Source organism: Cetorhinus maximus, chromosome 25 (assembly GCF_964194155.1).
Source record: "Cetorhinus maximus chromosome 25, sCetMax3.hap1.1, whole genome shotgun sequence".
Taxonomy (NCBI): Eukaryota; Metazoa; Chordata; class Chondrichthyes; order Lamniformes; family Cetorhinidae; genus Cetorhinus; species Cetorhinus maximus.
Window position 1 is genome coordinate 5169064 of NC_135903.1, and position 15042 is coordinate 5184105.

Below are 15042 nucleotides of genomic sequence, written 5' to 3' on the forward strand. Positions count from 1 at the left end.
CATCGCGCATCATTTTATGCTCAGCCGAGTCTGGCGCACGCCTGCCTCCTGAGCTTAATGTTCCACCCGTGGTAATCGCTGCCTCTTCGCTACGATGATCGCTGTTGGCAATGCCCAAAGAGCATAACCAGCTCTAAGTTGGCAGGTCCTGGTCAAACCTTTGAACCTACTGTTACCATCTGTCAGGGTTCGATCCTGAAGGTTTTGATAGAAAATTATAAGAGGCTTCCAGTACATGTTGGCCAGTAAAAGCCGTACCATAATAAATGTGAACATGTGAATTTGTAACGGAAAAATATTGATGATAAAGGTGTTGAAACAACAGAAATTCAAGTTGCACTGAAAGGAAATGTGTGTAGGTGTAGCATTTTTGATATAAAAACAGGAAACAGATGCTAATATCTTCTGAACGTTATAATATGTATAAAATTTATTAATTCACTAGATGTGAGCATCACTGGTAAGGCCACATTTGTTGCCAATTCCCTAATCAACCTGAGAAGGTGATGAGTCATTGAGTAATACAGCACGGAAAGAGGCCCTTCAGTCCATCATGTCGGTGCCAGCCATCAAGCACCTAACTATTCTAATCCCATTTTCCAGCACTTGGCCCATAGCCCTGTGTGCTTTGGCATTTCAGGTGTTCATCCAAATACTTCTTAAATGTTATGAGGGTTTCTGCCTCTACCACCCCCTCAGGCAGTGAGTTCCAGATTCCCACCACCCTCTGGGTGAAAAAATTCTTCCCCTCATCCCCTCTAAACCTCCTGCCCTTTACCTTAAATCTATGCCTCCTGGTTATTGATCCCTCCACCAAGGGGAAAAGTTTCTCCCTATCTACCCTACCTATGCCCCTCCTAATTTTGTACACCTCAATCAGGTCCCCCCTCAGCCTTCGCTGCTCTAAGGAAAATAACCCCAGCCTATCCAATCTCCCTTCATAGCTGAAACACTCCAGCCCAGGCAACATCCTGGTGAGTCTCCTCTGCACCCTCTCCAGTGCAATCACATCCTTCCTATAGTGTGGCGACCAGAACTGCACACAGTACTCCAGATGTGGTCTAACTAACACTTTATACAGTTCCATCATAACCTCCCTGCTCTTATATTCAAGGCCTTGGCTAATAAGGGCAAGTATCCCATATGCCTTCTTAACCACCTTATCTACCTGTCCTGCTGCCTTCAAGGATCCATGGGCATGGACACCAAAATCCCTCTAATCCTCTGTACTTCCCAGGATCCTACCATTCATAGTGTGCTCCCTTGCTTTGTTAGTCCTCCCAAAATTCATCACTTCACACTTGTCGCTGTTCTGCCAAACTGACCAGCCCGTCTATATCGTCCTGTAGTCTAAGGCTTTCCTCCTCACTATTTACCACCACTAATTTTCGTGCCAAATGCGAAATTATTGATCATAGCTCCTACATTCATGTCAAGATCACTAATGTACACTACAAACAGCGAAGGACCCAGCACTGTACCCTGCGGTATGCCACTGGACACAGGCTTCCAGTCACAAAAACAACTTTCGACCAGTACCCTCTGCCTCCTGCCACTAAGCCAATTTTGGATCCAATTTGCCAATTGCCCTGGATCCCATGGGCTCTTACCTTCTTGACCAGTCTCCCATATCAGACCTTGTCAAAAGCCTTACTGAAGTCCATGTAGACTACATCAACTGCACTACCCTCTTCCACACAACTAGTCACCTCCGAAATATTCAATCAAATTTGTTAGATGTGATCTTCCCCTGATAAAGCCATGCTGACTACCCTTGATTAATCCTTGCTTTTCCAAGTAATTCTGTCCCTCAGAATTTTTTCCAAAAGTTTCGCTACTACTGATGTTAGACTCATTGGCCTATAGTTTCCTGGTTTATCCCTACCGCCCTTCTTGGATAATGGTACCACATTCGCTGTCCTCCAGTCCTCTGGCAGCTCACCTGTGGCCAGAGGGGATTTGAAAATTAATGTCAGGGCCCCTGCAATCTCCTCCCTTGCCTCCCACAGCAGCCTGGGATACATCTCATCTGGGCCTGGGGATTTATCCAATTTTAAGGCCGCTAACATTTCCTCCCTCTCAATACTAATTTGTTCGAGTATACCACAGTCCCCCTCCCTGATTTCCATACCTATGTCGTCCTTCTCTATAGTGAATTCAGATGCAAAGCACTCATTTAAGACCTCACCCACCTCTTCCGGTTCCTCTCACAGATTGCCACTTTGGTCCCTAATGGGCCCTACTCTTTCCCTGGTTATCCTCTTGTCCCTAATATACTTTGGATTTTCCTTTATTTTACCCACCATTGTTTTTTCATGCCCCCTCTTCGCTCTCCTAATGTTTTTTAAGTAACCCCCTGCACTTTCTATATACTCCTGTAGGGCTTCCGCTGTTTTGAGTCCTCAGTTTCTACCATAAACTTCCCTTTTTATTCCTTATCCAATCCCGTATACCCAGACAGTGAGCTACCATCTTAAACTGCAGCATTCTGTGTGGTACAGGCACCACCCGACAGTGCTATGGGGTGTGGAGGGAGGGTGGGGAGTTGGGCAGTGATGTTGGTGCAGTTCCAAACAGGAGCAGTGAGATATTCTACTTAACATGTTTGGCGATGAGAATCAGCGGCAGTGTAGAATGTTTATCTAATTTCGGTTGTGATGTTCAAGATGGCATCATCCGATAAGCACATTATCTGACCATTATCATATTGCTCTTTGTGGGAGTGTGCTGTGTGCCAATTGGCTGCCATGTTTTCTGTGTTACAGCAGTGACTGACCTTCAGAAGTACTTCATTGGTTGTAAAGCGCTTTGGGATGTCATGCGATTGTGAAACGTGCACAAGTCTTTTTATTGGGTTAGCAATAGCTCAGAATCTGAACGTAGTTCTGCAACTTTGACCATGCTCCTGGCTCGCCACCTGGTGGTGCTGTTGTCTGCACTTTCACCTGGGCCTTTCCTTAAAGTCCCTGCAAAGTTCTCAGACCCTCAGCAGTTTCTGTTTGCTGAGAAGTGATCGCTGAACATTTGCACCATGTTGACTGAACATTTACAATTGTCGGCCTTATATTTATTGAATTTTCTCTGCTCAAGTGTTGAGTTGAACTCGATCAATAGCACATTCATCTCCGGCTCAGAGGATTAGACCCATAATCTGGATCTGTCCTGTGCAGTACTGAGAGAGTGCTGCATTGTCAGAGGTGCAGCCTTTCAGATGAGCTGTTAAGCCAGGCTCCCATCTGCTTGGTCGTGAATGTTGAATCCCATGAGAGAGAGTAGGATGGTCTGGTCACTATTCCTCCCCAGCTGTTGTGTTTGCTTATGTAACAGTCACTGTGTTTGATAAGTTACTCACAGGGGAGAATTTTCTCCCCCATCAGGGGTGTTGGGCAGGAGCGGGCGCAGGTGGGCGCGCAGCCAATTGCCACCCGCGGTCGGCTGCGCGCCGCCATTTTATGTGGGTGGGCCAATTAAGGCCCGCCCAGCGTGACGCCCACCTGGAAAGGCTGAACACTCCCTGTGCGGGCCGGGGGTGGTGGGGTAGCTGAGTCGAGGCCTGCGCTCTTTCGCACATGAGCATGAAAGAGTGTAGAAACCTCCCTGGGGCACGGAGCTGATTTTAAAAAAATGTTAATAAAGAAAAAAAAAATGTTAAGACACGTCCCCTCATGTGACAGTTTCACAGGAGCTGGGACATGTCTATGGACTTTAATAAAAACTTTCGTTCATTTTATAAACACTTCATGAAACCTCATCCTGCCCGTGGATGAGGTTTGATGATAAATGCGAAGGCCGCCTGGGCTCTTCACCTGTCAACCTTAAGGTCGGACGGGCAGCCCTGTTAATTATTTTAATTGATATTTAAATGGCCTTAACAGGCCTTTGACAGTTTGGCGGGTGCACAGCCGACTCTGGTGAGCGCCCACCGAACTGAAGACCTGAATGACGCTCGGTAACGTCGGGACACACGCCCAGTGTCACCGCGCGTCATTTTACACATCGGCGAGCGGGCCCCGCCCCATTGCTCACCGACCTGAAAACTCTGGCCATTTATGTTCAAAGAACTTTGAGACACTTTAACAAGGTGTTTGGACGTGAGGAGCTGCTGCTGGAAGCCCCCAGCAGGCCAGGCAACACCTGTGGAGAGCAAAACCCATCCCAATATTTCAGGTCACACGTCCTTTGGAAACTTTCCTGTTTCCAGTCTGTATTGAGTTGGCTGTTATCAGCTAGGGCTGCAGGTGGAGAGTTCCAGTGGGTTATATGGAGAAATGTCAGTCCCTGGTGACTCTCACTTTTTAGTGCAAGCATGAAACAGACATGGGCCAGAACACCATTGGGTGCTGTTGAGACAATGATGCCCAGGCTCTCTGGCAAGAATCTGATGTAAAGACTATCAGACGAGGCACCAGCGTCTGTGGAACTGTACTGACCGAGCGGAAGGGAGATGAAGGAGGGGGTTGTGGGCAGTGGAGGTGGTGGTAAATATCTACTCACAACCAGATAACGCTGACCATCCTAGTTAATTGTGTTTCTTCTTACAGGTTAGCCATCATCCTCCTGTCTCTGTCTGTCACGCTGCATCAGAGAACTTCCTCTTTTGGCAAGGTAAGTTTCTTTGGCAATGGGTGGGGGGAGTGCTTTATGAGCAGTTTGAAACCTTTATCATAGAAACTAAATCTAAAGTGTCGCAGGGGTTAACTACAAATCACTGTTTATGATCGATCACACGTGCTGATTTGCTACTGGATATCTATGTATTACTGACGCAGATGTGGGATCAGCAGTAAATGGTCTTGCCGTCTGCTAAAGCACATGTCTGAATTGGAGCCTCAAGATATAGAAATAGAGTACAATTGATCAGGTTATTCTGCGTATAGATCTTCTTAAGAAATGTATATTCTGATCAGGGCTGTCTGTTGTGATGCAGTAAAGCACGTTAATGTCAGTAATATTCTCCGGAGTCTCCTACTCCCAGCTCATTCTTCTTTGAAAACTCAAAACTTGTGGTACCTCTTACTTCTTGCCCTCTTCCCTTTGTCCTACAAAGTACAGGCTTTTAGCACCCAAGCTTGGCATCATACGAGCACTTGAATTACCTGGACCTATTTTCAATTCTGGTCGTTTGTGTACTGGTGCTTTTTTTTTGAAAACCTTTTAGATGTGACACATACTTGCCCTTCTGTTACTAGACAAGCAGAAACCATTAAGCAAGGGCCTTAGAACATGATAAATATGCAACAATGAATAATAATTATGCAGTAGAGTGCCCACATAATAGCCTCATGCAATCGAGTGCCCCAAACACCAAATATAATTCAATCACCATGTGCCTATATGGCCATTGGCCGCAAAAGAGCATTAGCTCTTTACCTAGGTTTCTCAATATATAAAAATATATAAATATATCAATTTTATATATAAATAATAGTATGTAACATAAAATATAAATAGATATGCAATTTGTAATTGAGAGTGGGTTGCCACATAGATCCTAGCAATAGAGGCCTGATGAGCGGAAGTTGAATTCAATGTGCAATTTCTACTCAGTTATCACCCCAACCTTCCCCAGTAGTTAACAGGTGGTGGACAGTTTTACCCATTTCAATCTTGAAAATGCTGCATCTCTCCTGCTCCGAGAACCGCAGCCTCGTACCACGTAAATGACTAGTTTCCCCGCGTCTCTCGCGTGAATCTCGGTGAAGTTACCGCCTGTTCCATGACTCGGCGGCAATCGCAATTTGGTGAGGTGGGGAAAGGGGTGAAGGGCGTTGGGTAGAGGTGCGGACTCCTTTCCAACTCCATTCCTTTTGTGCTGCCCCTTTAGCTGGGTTAGGACAAAATGCCTGAATTGTGAGGCGTGTGTGGCTGGTTAGCGAAGCTACGATTGGTGTTCCAGTTCAGACCAGTGGTGCAAAGTTGATATCCAGTTAGGCGATTGGACAGAAGCTTTTCTCCTCTTTCTCGCCCTCTCTTTCTCTGCTTTGACCTTGTTCCTTCAGCGTGATCCAGCTTCTGCCTTGTCACAATTCGTGTAATATTGACTTTTTGCCTAAGAATTTGCTCGTGGTTGGGGCTGGCTAAATGGGTTGCAATAGTCTGGTGTGCTCCTTTTATTCTATTGGCTGTTTATTGTTGCCAGCAATTCCTTAAAATAATTCCAACATGTGAAAAGCTTTGGGTTGTATCTGAAAGAGATGATGAGTTAAGCACAAGACTTTCTCCTTTCTGCTTCCAGATGTGAGATGGAAGAATAAATTTTGGGGGAAGTCCCTTGAGATTGTGCCTGTTGGAATGGTGAATGTGAGTTTGCCAAAGTAAGTAGCTGATTTAGAAATGGTTTTGATAGAGTGAATAAGGAGAAATCACTTCCAATGACAGAAGGGTCAGTAACCAGAAGACACAGGTTGAAGGTGATTGGCAAAATAATCAGAGGTCGGATGATCAAACGTTTCTTTTACGCAACGAGTTGTTATGATCTGGAATGCAGGACCTAGAAGGGTGGTGGAAGCAGATTCAATAGTAACATTTAATTAGAGAATTGTTTAAGCACATGCACTGGAAAAAATTACAGGAAACGCGCAGGGAAGTGGGATTAATTGGATAGCTGTATCAAAAGTTAACATCGATACGACAGGTCAAATGACCTCCTCCTGCGCAGTATCGTTCTCTGACTTGCACATGGGTTATGGGAGAGCAGGGCTCAAATATAAGCAACAGGTTTGTGACGAGATGTGTTTTCTGTGATATTCCCAGCTTTGGTGATCACTATCAGTGGAATAAGATCACCTCATGCATCCACAACATCCTGAGTGGGCAGCGATGGATAGAACATTACGGGGAAGTGACTATTACAAACCTAAAGAGCAGCATTTGTCACTGCAGGTTGACATTTTGTAAGGTGAGTTTGTTCACGAGGGTTCTTGCCCACCTGGTGTTGGGCGGTCCATTGGAGCTGTCGGCAATGCTTCTAAAAGTTGCACCCATGCAATTCCATTTCCTTCCCCTGTGCCTCGAATCTTGGAGGCCTCCACTGAAGAGAGGGAGTATTGCATCCAATTCTGCGTACCGCACTTTAGGAAGGATGTCAGAGCCTTAGAGAGGGTGCAGAGGAGATTTACAAGCATGGTCCTAGAGATGTAGGACCTCAGTTACAAAGAGAAGCTGGGATTGTTCTCCATGGAGAGAGAAGGTTAAGGGGAGATTTAATAGAGGTGTGCAAAGCCTTGAAGGGCTTTGATATTGTAAATAAGGAGAAACTATTTCCAGTGACTAGAGGATAAAGATTTAAGGTCATTGGCAAAAGAACCAGAGGTGAGATGAGTTTTTTTTATTTGCACTGAGTTATGACCTGGTAAATACGACCTGAACATATGGTGAAAGCAGGTTCAATAATGACTTTCGAAAGGGAATTGGATAAATAGTTGAAGGAGAAACAATTGCAGGGGAATGGGGAAACAGCAGGGGAACGGGGCTAATTAGATTGTTCCTTTTATCAGTCCAGCATAAACGTGACAGACCAAATGGCCGCCTTCTGTGTTTAACATTCTATGATTCTGTGACCACTCACGATTAATATTTCCAAAGGACAAGGGAGAAAATGTGCCTGAGCTGGGCTGGTTGGATCCCGGTCGTGATATCTGCTGCTTGAATGTATAAAATACTTCCAGTCAAAACTGGGTTCCTAGGGAAGCAGCATTAAAACCGAGAACCATGTTGCTCAAACTCTGCTCTCCCCTGGTTTAGTCCTTATGCCCTGCCTCTGCTATCCTGCTGCTCATTCCAAATTCTGTAGCCAGAGGGCAAATGCACCAGCCCTGAAGCGCACAGTAAGCAGCTTTGATTAAACTGCTTCGCAAAGAGGGTGTCGAGCGTTTGGAACAGACTGGGGATCTGGTGCAAGTGATTAATATTGGAAGGTACAAGTGTGAACCTGCAGGATGTATTTGATAAAAGACACAGATGAGGGGTGGATACAGGGTGGCAGGAGGAGTGTGTGTGGTACACTGTAGTGTGTGACTGGTCAAATGAAATACAATGGTCCTTTCCGGTTTGCATGTTTATTGTTAACAAGTCTCCCCGTGTAAAAACTGCAAAAGGTTTGAATCTCACTCTGGGTTTTACCAATGGTGCTTTCTCTATTTTTCAGACCAAATACTGGAGTTCGAATGTGAATGAGGTTCAGGGCTCAGTGATGGATCAGAGTGGAAGGGTCATCCATCAACTGTTTGGCAAATGGCATGAGGGGATTTACTGTGGCGGGCCACAATCAGCTAAATGCATTTGGAAACCAAGTAAGAAGAGTTACATTATCTCTCACCCTGGGCTCTTCTGTTTTTACAAATGTATACAACATTCATACAATATACACAACATTCGTGCAGACAACATTCATTCTTGACAATGCTCTTGGAGAGGGAAATTCTTATTGAAAGAAAGTCTTGCATTTGTGTAGCGCCTTTCACAACCTCAGAAGGTATTACAGCTCTTTAGAGCCAATGAAGTAATTTTGAAGTACAGTCACTGTTGGAGTATAGGAAACGCAGTGGCTAATTTGTGCTCAGCAAACTCCCACAGGCATCAATGTGATAATGACCAGATAATCTGTTTTAGGTGATAGTTAAAGGAAAGCATTGTCCGGACCATTAGAGAGAAATTCCCTGCTCTACTTAGTGTCACAAGATCCTTTGTATCCACCCAAGAGGACAAACAGACTCAATTTAACTCATACAAAAGATAACACCTCCGACTGCCCTGGGGTGTCAGCCTGGGTTTTGTGCTCAAGTCTCCAACATGGGGCTTAAACCCACAACCTTCTGATTCTGAGGCAAGAGAACTACCACTGAACCTTAGCTGATAGATCAGTAAAGCACTCTACAATGTGGAACTGTAGCACCAGAATAGCCTCAGGTATGAAATCTGACCTGTGCTAAGGTAGCTGGGGCTTTGGCATGCTGGGTGTGGTAGGGAGGTAACTCTCACTTGAGACCCATGACCTGGAAAGCCCACTATACTAATGGTCCTGGTCCTCTCTCTAGTTTCACATCTACGTGCTGGCCCCAGGCGACATCATCCAAAAACATGTCAAGTTCTACTGCATGTATCCTAACTCACACCAGTTCATTCACCCATCGCCCCCGCTGACCTACATTGGCTCCCAGCCCAGTAATGCCTCAGTTTTAAAATTCTCATCCTTGTTTTTAAATCCATCTGGGGCCTCGCCCCTCTATCTCTTTAACCTCCTCCAGCACTACAGCTCTCCCAAGATTGCTGTGCTCCTCCAATTCTGGCCTCTTGAGCATCCTCTATGTTAATCGCTCCACCATCTTCAGCTATATAGGACCTAACCTCTGGAACTTCCTCCCGAGCCACATAGAGATATTTGGGAGGTAAGTTTGGTCAAACAATTAGGTATTTAACATTGTCTTCAGGGAGAACAGAGAGGTACAGATCTGGAGAGCTTTAGGACTGAGGGTGCTGAAGCACGACCATCAATGGTGCAGCGACGAAATAAAACAGCAACAACAAATTCTGGATGTTACATCTGTTAAAAGGTCCACATCCACCACATTAATCTGCCTTTTCTCAGTTCCTGTTGGCTCCCTGATGCTGTGTATTTCCAGAATTTTGTGTTTTGAATCCGATATTGTTTCCTGTGTGAGAATTAGAAAATTAAACTCCACCAGCTTCGTTACATTGAATGAGCTCCAATCCTTGTCATTGTTCTTATAACTTAGAATATCGATGTCTCGTTATTTTTCAATACTTTGATTTCAGCAAGCATGCAGTATTTTACCCTGGTGAGTTTTGTAATGACACTTATTGTTTGTAATATATATACTGATTTTTCTGTCTTTCAGATCCTGTACCTAAAGATCATGAAAGTTATTATGGTTTCACCACATTTGCGCGAGAGCTTAATGAATTGACTCCTGACCTTAAACGTATCCTACCCTTGACTGACACACGCCTGCGGCCTGACCAGAGGTAGAATAAAGCCACCATTTGCACCGGGGCTAATGCGGTTACTGCTAAAGCCATCAAGTAAAATTCAACCCTTTTCAAATCTTAGTTGTTCATAAAACGTTCAACTGAGTTGTGTTGTGAGTCTTCACGGATATTCCTGGTAGCTTGTGCTGGGGATTAAAGTTTTATTCTAGAAACTGCTGCCCTGTGATGTTGGTGCACAGACATCCGATGGGTTTGTGTGCGATTACTTCCTCTGCTCTTTCAGTGGAGGTTATAACGTGTACAAAATGGGAGTGCTCGTGCCTCAATAATTTCACATGGAAACACCACACACAACATGATTTCTGGGCCCTGCTAAATGGGTTCTGAGTCACAGGTGGATCTGGGGACCAGTGACCAGACTTGAACTCCAAATACAGATACAAAAAATGCTGGAAAAACTCAGCAGGCCTGACAGCGTCTGTGGAGAGAAAGACAGAGTTAACGTTTCCAGTCCGTATCACTCTTCTTCAGAACGTTGATGGGCTCAAAACGTTAACCCTGTGTTCCTCTCCACAGATGCTGTCAGACCTGCTGAGTTTTTCCAGCATTTTTTGTTTTTGTTTCCGATTTCCAGCGTCCGCAGTATTTTGCCTAGAACTCTGTATACCCAGCTATTTGTGGAAGTAATAGCCCCACTAGATCCTCACACCAAATCTCGAGCGTTAGTCCCAGTGTGGCGGAGAGTGACTGGCAAGACCTTGTTTTGAAAAAAACATAACAAATTTTCATTCCATTTCACCATGCGTTGCTGGGTATAAACTTTGGGGATTTTCAATTCTGTACCAACTTTTCTTGTCCATGATGACAGACCTTGTGTTGGTGTAAAGACAGTTTTTGTGTGTCACGTTGGCTGGTGATTTCCACCCATTTGCTTGCTCACTTTAGATAAACAAAAGCAATGCCTTCTTGAAAAATGTAATATGTAAACCTCGGATTCGCACCGAAAATGACTTTGTAATGCTCTTTTATCAGTCATTTCATTGATATAATGGTAACTGGACAATAGGCAGGGTATTTTGCTGTAGTATTCTGATGCACTGATTTGAACTTTTGAAAGACTTTGCGACAGATATGAATTTGGGTTCAGCTTCCATCAAGCTAGTTGGCTGTGGAGTTCTAGATTTTCCATGGAATCGTAGAATGGTACAGCATAGAAAGTAGCCATTTGGTCCATCATGTCAATGCCACTTTTTGCAAGAGTCCTACTCTCCTCTTTCTCCATAGCTGTGCAAATTTTTTCCACTTGAGAGATTTATCCATATTTTTTTTTAAGTTACTGTTGCATCTGCTTCCACCACCCTTTCAAGCAGTGTATTCCAGATCATCATAAAGAGTATTATTCTCATCATCTTCCTCCCTGACCTCTTTTTACACCAGTTACCTTAAATCGCTGTGTCCTTGGGGTACAGTAGGAACATTGCTGTAGAGAGAGATGTGTTGCCGAAGCTTTTCGTCTTGCACTCAGCAGGACAAATGCAAGAATGTCAAATTTCAAACAATCACACAATTTATGCTACAGGGCCAAAAGGGCAAGTCAATTTTAATCACTTGAAATTTGGTATTCTTGAATTTGTCCTGATGAGTGTAAGACAAAAAGCTTTGCCAACATGTCTCTCTTATAAGCAATATTCAAGTTCTATACCACCAAGCAGTTGTTATTGTGTGAATGCTTTTTCAATTTAATATTTTGATTTCCACAGGTACCTGGAGGAGGGGAATACTGAGGCAGCAGAAGTTCATAAACAAAGGATTGAGCAGCTCCAGAGAGACAGGAGGAGGATCATGGAGGAAAACAACATGGTCTACTTGTCGCGTTTTTTTACGTAAGTAGTGAGCTGTTATGGAGATTGACCTTAGCTACTCCTCCCTTTTTACATACAGTGGGTATGCAACTCCGCAAATAAACCTCCAATGCTGCAGAAACTTTGTGACATCAGCACTGGTGTGGACAGAATCTTAAACTGGGAATGAGGATGGGAGTCAATTGTCAATGTCTTATCAATTACATTGTTATGGTTAAGAGAAGCTGGTGATGGAAAATAATTGTTTTTGAGCACCACACTTAAGTAGGGGATAGCTGGGACACTGGTCTGTGTAGGAGGAGAGCCATGAGACCGAACAAGTCAATAAACTCTTTCAACAAAGGAAAGCTCTGTGTCTTGGTTTCTTCTTCGCCAATGGCTTGGATCCTTTTGGCCTCAGTCCTCCAGTTTCGCCACCTGCTTGGTTATGGAGTTGACAATTTGGTTTTTGAGTGAGCTTTCCAGAAAAGCCTGAACTTTTAAACTGAATGACAAAAGTCAGGTTTTTACAATGTCAACTTTTCCCCGTGATTTTCAATGGATTTTCAGCAGCAGTTAAGCAAATGTCAGAATTACTCTGCCCTAGCCCACTCCACACCACCTTCTGCACTCTGTCCTTGCCGCTTTATCTACACATCTTTTTTGCCCACCTGAGAGAGCAGGTAATGTCTTCTCCAAAAGACAGCATCTCTAACAATGCAGCACCCCCTGAGTCTTGCATGGGTGTGCCAGTCTAGATTTTTATGCTCATGTCTTTAAAGTGGGGCTTAAATCCATGAGCTCTGACTCAAGAGGTGAGCCCGCTGCCGTATGAGCCACATCAAACACCTTGCACGTTGCTGTTCGATGGTAAGGCTATAACTGTACTATGTCTTCCTTCCAGGAAAACCATTGATAGCGGTGGGAAGGAATCATGGATAAGCAACGGAACTTACTGGGAGCTGAGGAAAGATCCTGGATTCTCAAAGGTGGACAACCCAGTGCTGTGGTGAGAACACGGTTACAGGCTGTGCACCGAAGGCCTTTGCACCTCTTTGTACTTCTGCCCAATCCCCAGACCCTGCTTCTCTGAAATACCTCTCAGTAGGTGCCTTAAGTTTTGTATAAGAGAGCACAACTGACCAGCACACAACTGTCTAAGGCAAAGAACCGTGTGCCAAGTGCACAAAAACGTCCTCTCTCCACTCTAAAGCAAATTAAATGGGCAAGAGAGGCGTGTCTCTAGTTATCTCAAAAAGTGCATTATTTAGAAATACACTGTAAGGTTGCTGCACTTGCTACATGTAACACCTGTCTTAGTTCTGACAGTGTGCACATCTGTTCTTGTCTATACTCCACTGACATCTTTCTCTTTGAAAGCTCCGCCCTCCACGCCCCATGTAAAATAACCTGATGTTTTACTAAACTCTTTGATTTATGACCGATATTAGTTTATAAGAAAAATTCAAAAGTTATTTTTTTAAAATGTATATTTATTGCTGGTTCTGGAAGAGAAGTTTTCACTTTACAATTTGCTTCACTGCTTTTGAGGGTCTGACTGGTTGCCTGATGCCTTTCATACCCTCGAGTCGGCATCCACCCTTTTTGTTGGGTTAAAGTTTGATCTGATACATGGGAGCAGCTTTTTTGTCACGTTGGGGACGAATCCTTAATGTATTCTCCCCAGTCTGTGCAAACTTCTCTTAGAACTGACAATACAACTGGATATTTGGCAATGGCATTGCAGCCTCTTCCAATCCTCCCTCGCTCCAGTAGACTGACTTACGATTTGTGCAAGACTGGAGTGGTGTAATGTACAGTCCACAAAGTGAGCATTCAGCACTTTAAGTATTTATAACACTGATTTAGAAGGTCACTTTTTATTTGCTGAAGAAGTTGTTCGTTTGCAGGAATAAAGACTGGAGAGGCCTTGACAATGTGGAAACTGCCCAGGCTGCACCAGGCAGAAAGGCAAGTGTTACATCTTGCACTGCAGTTTGTATATATCTACAGAGTCCCAGGCAGCAACGAAAATTAGAACAGCTGCAGAAATACTTGGGTGCAACACCGGTGATCCATTATAAAATGGCACTTATTAAAGAGATGATTATTTGTGCTTTTTTTCAAAAGATTATTTCAATCTTTTGAAATACCAGCACAAAAAACTTGGTTTGAAATTTCCTTAAAAGGCCGAATAAGCATATGAGAAGTGACCTTTCAAAAAGACACCGGACCTCTTTATTAAAAAAACAAACCATTGCACCAACAATTTACATTTGTACATCATTCTTTGTAGACAGAGAAATGTCTCGGAGCACATTACAGGGCAATTCGTAATAGGTGGATGCTGAGCAAGAGTTGAAGGTTCAGAAGGGAGTGAAATGACAAAGGAGGATTCTTTACAAGAAGGTTATGGAAGTAGGAGTTCCATTGTGCAATCATTCATGACAGACTCCAGAGGGCAGCACCATTAATGCTGCAGAGATTGAGCAACAGTGCAAGAGATTAGGTGACACATCAACATCAAGAGATCAAGGTTTAAGTTACTGCTAGGATGTTCTGACTGGATGGGATCTCTGTGCTAACCTTAGGAATGTGTTTAGCACACAGTAGGTTTGGGTCACCCTGGGGGAAATTCCTCAGGATGCACCAGCAAAGCACGAGAAAAGCTACAGATGTAATTTCAAGTCGGTAATAGTCCATAATATCCTGTCAGCCACTCTCCAGGATAGAGTCAGCACCAAGAGTGAGGGGAAAGGGAGCAGAATGAAAATGAAGTGTGTCTGGAGGTGTGCATGGTGTTACTTCATCTTGTTCCTGCATTGAGGTCCAGCTTTTCTCACTCAAACCTGTGCAATTGTTGCCACCAGTTTCATCCCCTGCTCGTTTGGGCCAGGCCCTGCTCTCTGCCCTACTTACATAGCAGCAACTTGCTTCTTTTCAGAATAACAATGTTGAAAAATATCATTTCTGAGCTGTACAGGTGAGTGGAACTCACAGCGGCCTCCATCCTTGCAATTAAAGGTAGCTGCACAGCCAGAACTCGTGCTGCCTGAGACTTTCAGTATTAGTTATGTTTTTGCCTCCTGACAAAGGGAATGGAACCCCTTATATGGTGATTCTATCCCGTGTCAACATGTCTAATGTCTCCTGCCTAAGTCGGCGTATATCCCATCACGTTCAATTACAGCACTGCTTCTAGAGACCTGTAAATGAGTATATTACAGTGTAGACAATATGCTGGCACTTGCTA

The 15042-nt window shown here is 44.1% G+C and overlaps 1 protein-coding gene across 4 annotated transcripts in view; it reads left to right on the forward strand.

The window, feature by feature from the left end:
• osbpl7 (oxysterol binding protein-like 7) overlaps nt 1-13842 on the forward strand; it is a 98135-nt gene extending 84293 nt beyond the window's left edge. For all 4 annotated transcript variants that reach the window (XM_078529325.1, XM_078529326.1, XM_078529322.1 and 1 more), the window contains 7 exons: nt 4542-4605; nt 6236-6314; nt 6754-6898; nt 8147-8291; nt 9858-9984; nt 11709-11831; nt 12694-13842. In XM_078529325.1, coding sequence (XP_078385451.1) covers nt 4542-4605; nt 6236-6314; nt 6754-6898; nt 8147-8291; nt 9858-9984; nt 11709-11831; nt 12694-12802 — 792 coding nt within the window. In that variant the 3' untranslated portion in view covers nt 12803-13842. The remainder of the gene's footprint in view (nt 1-4541; nt 4606-6235; nt 6315-6753; nt 6899-8146; nt 8292-9857; nt 9985-11708; nt 11832-12693) is intronic.
• Nucleotides 13843-15042: the final 1200 nt, after the last annotated feature.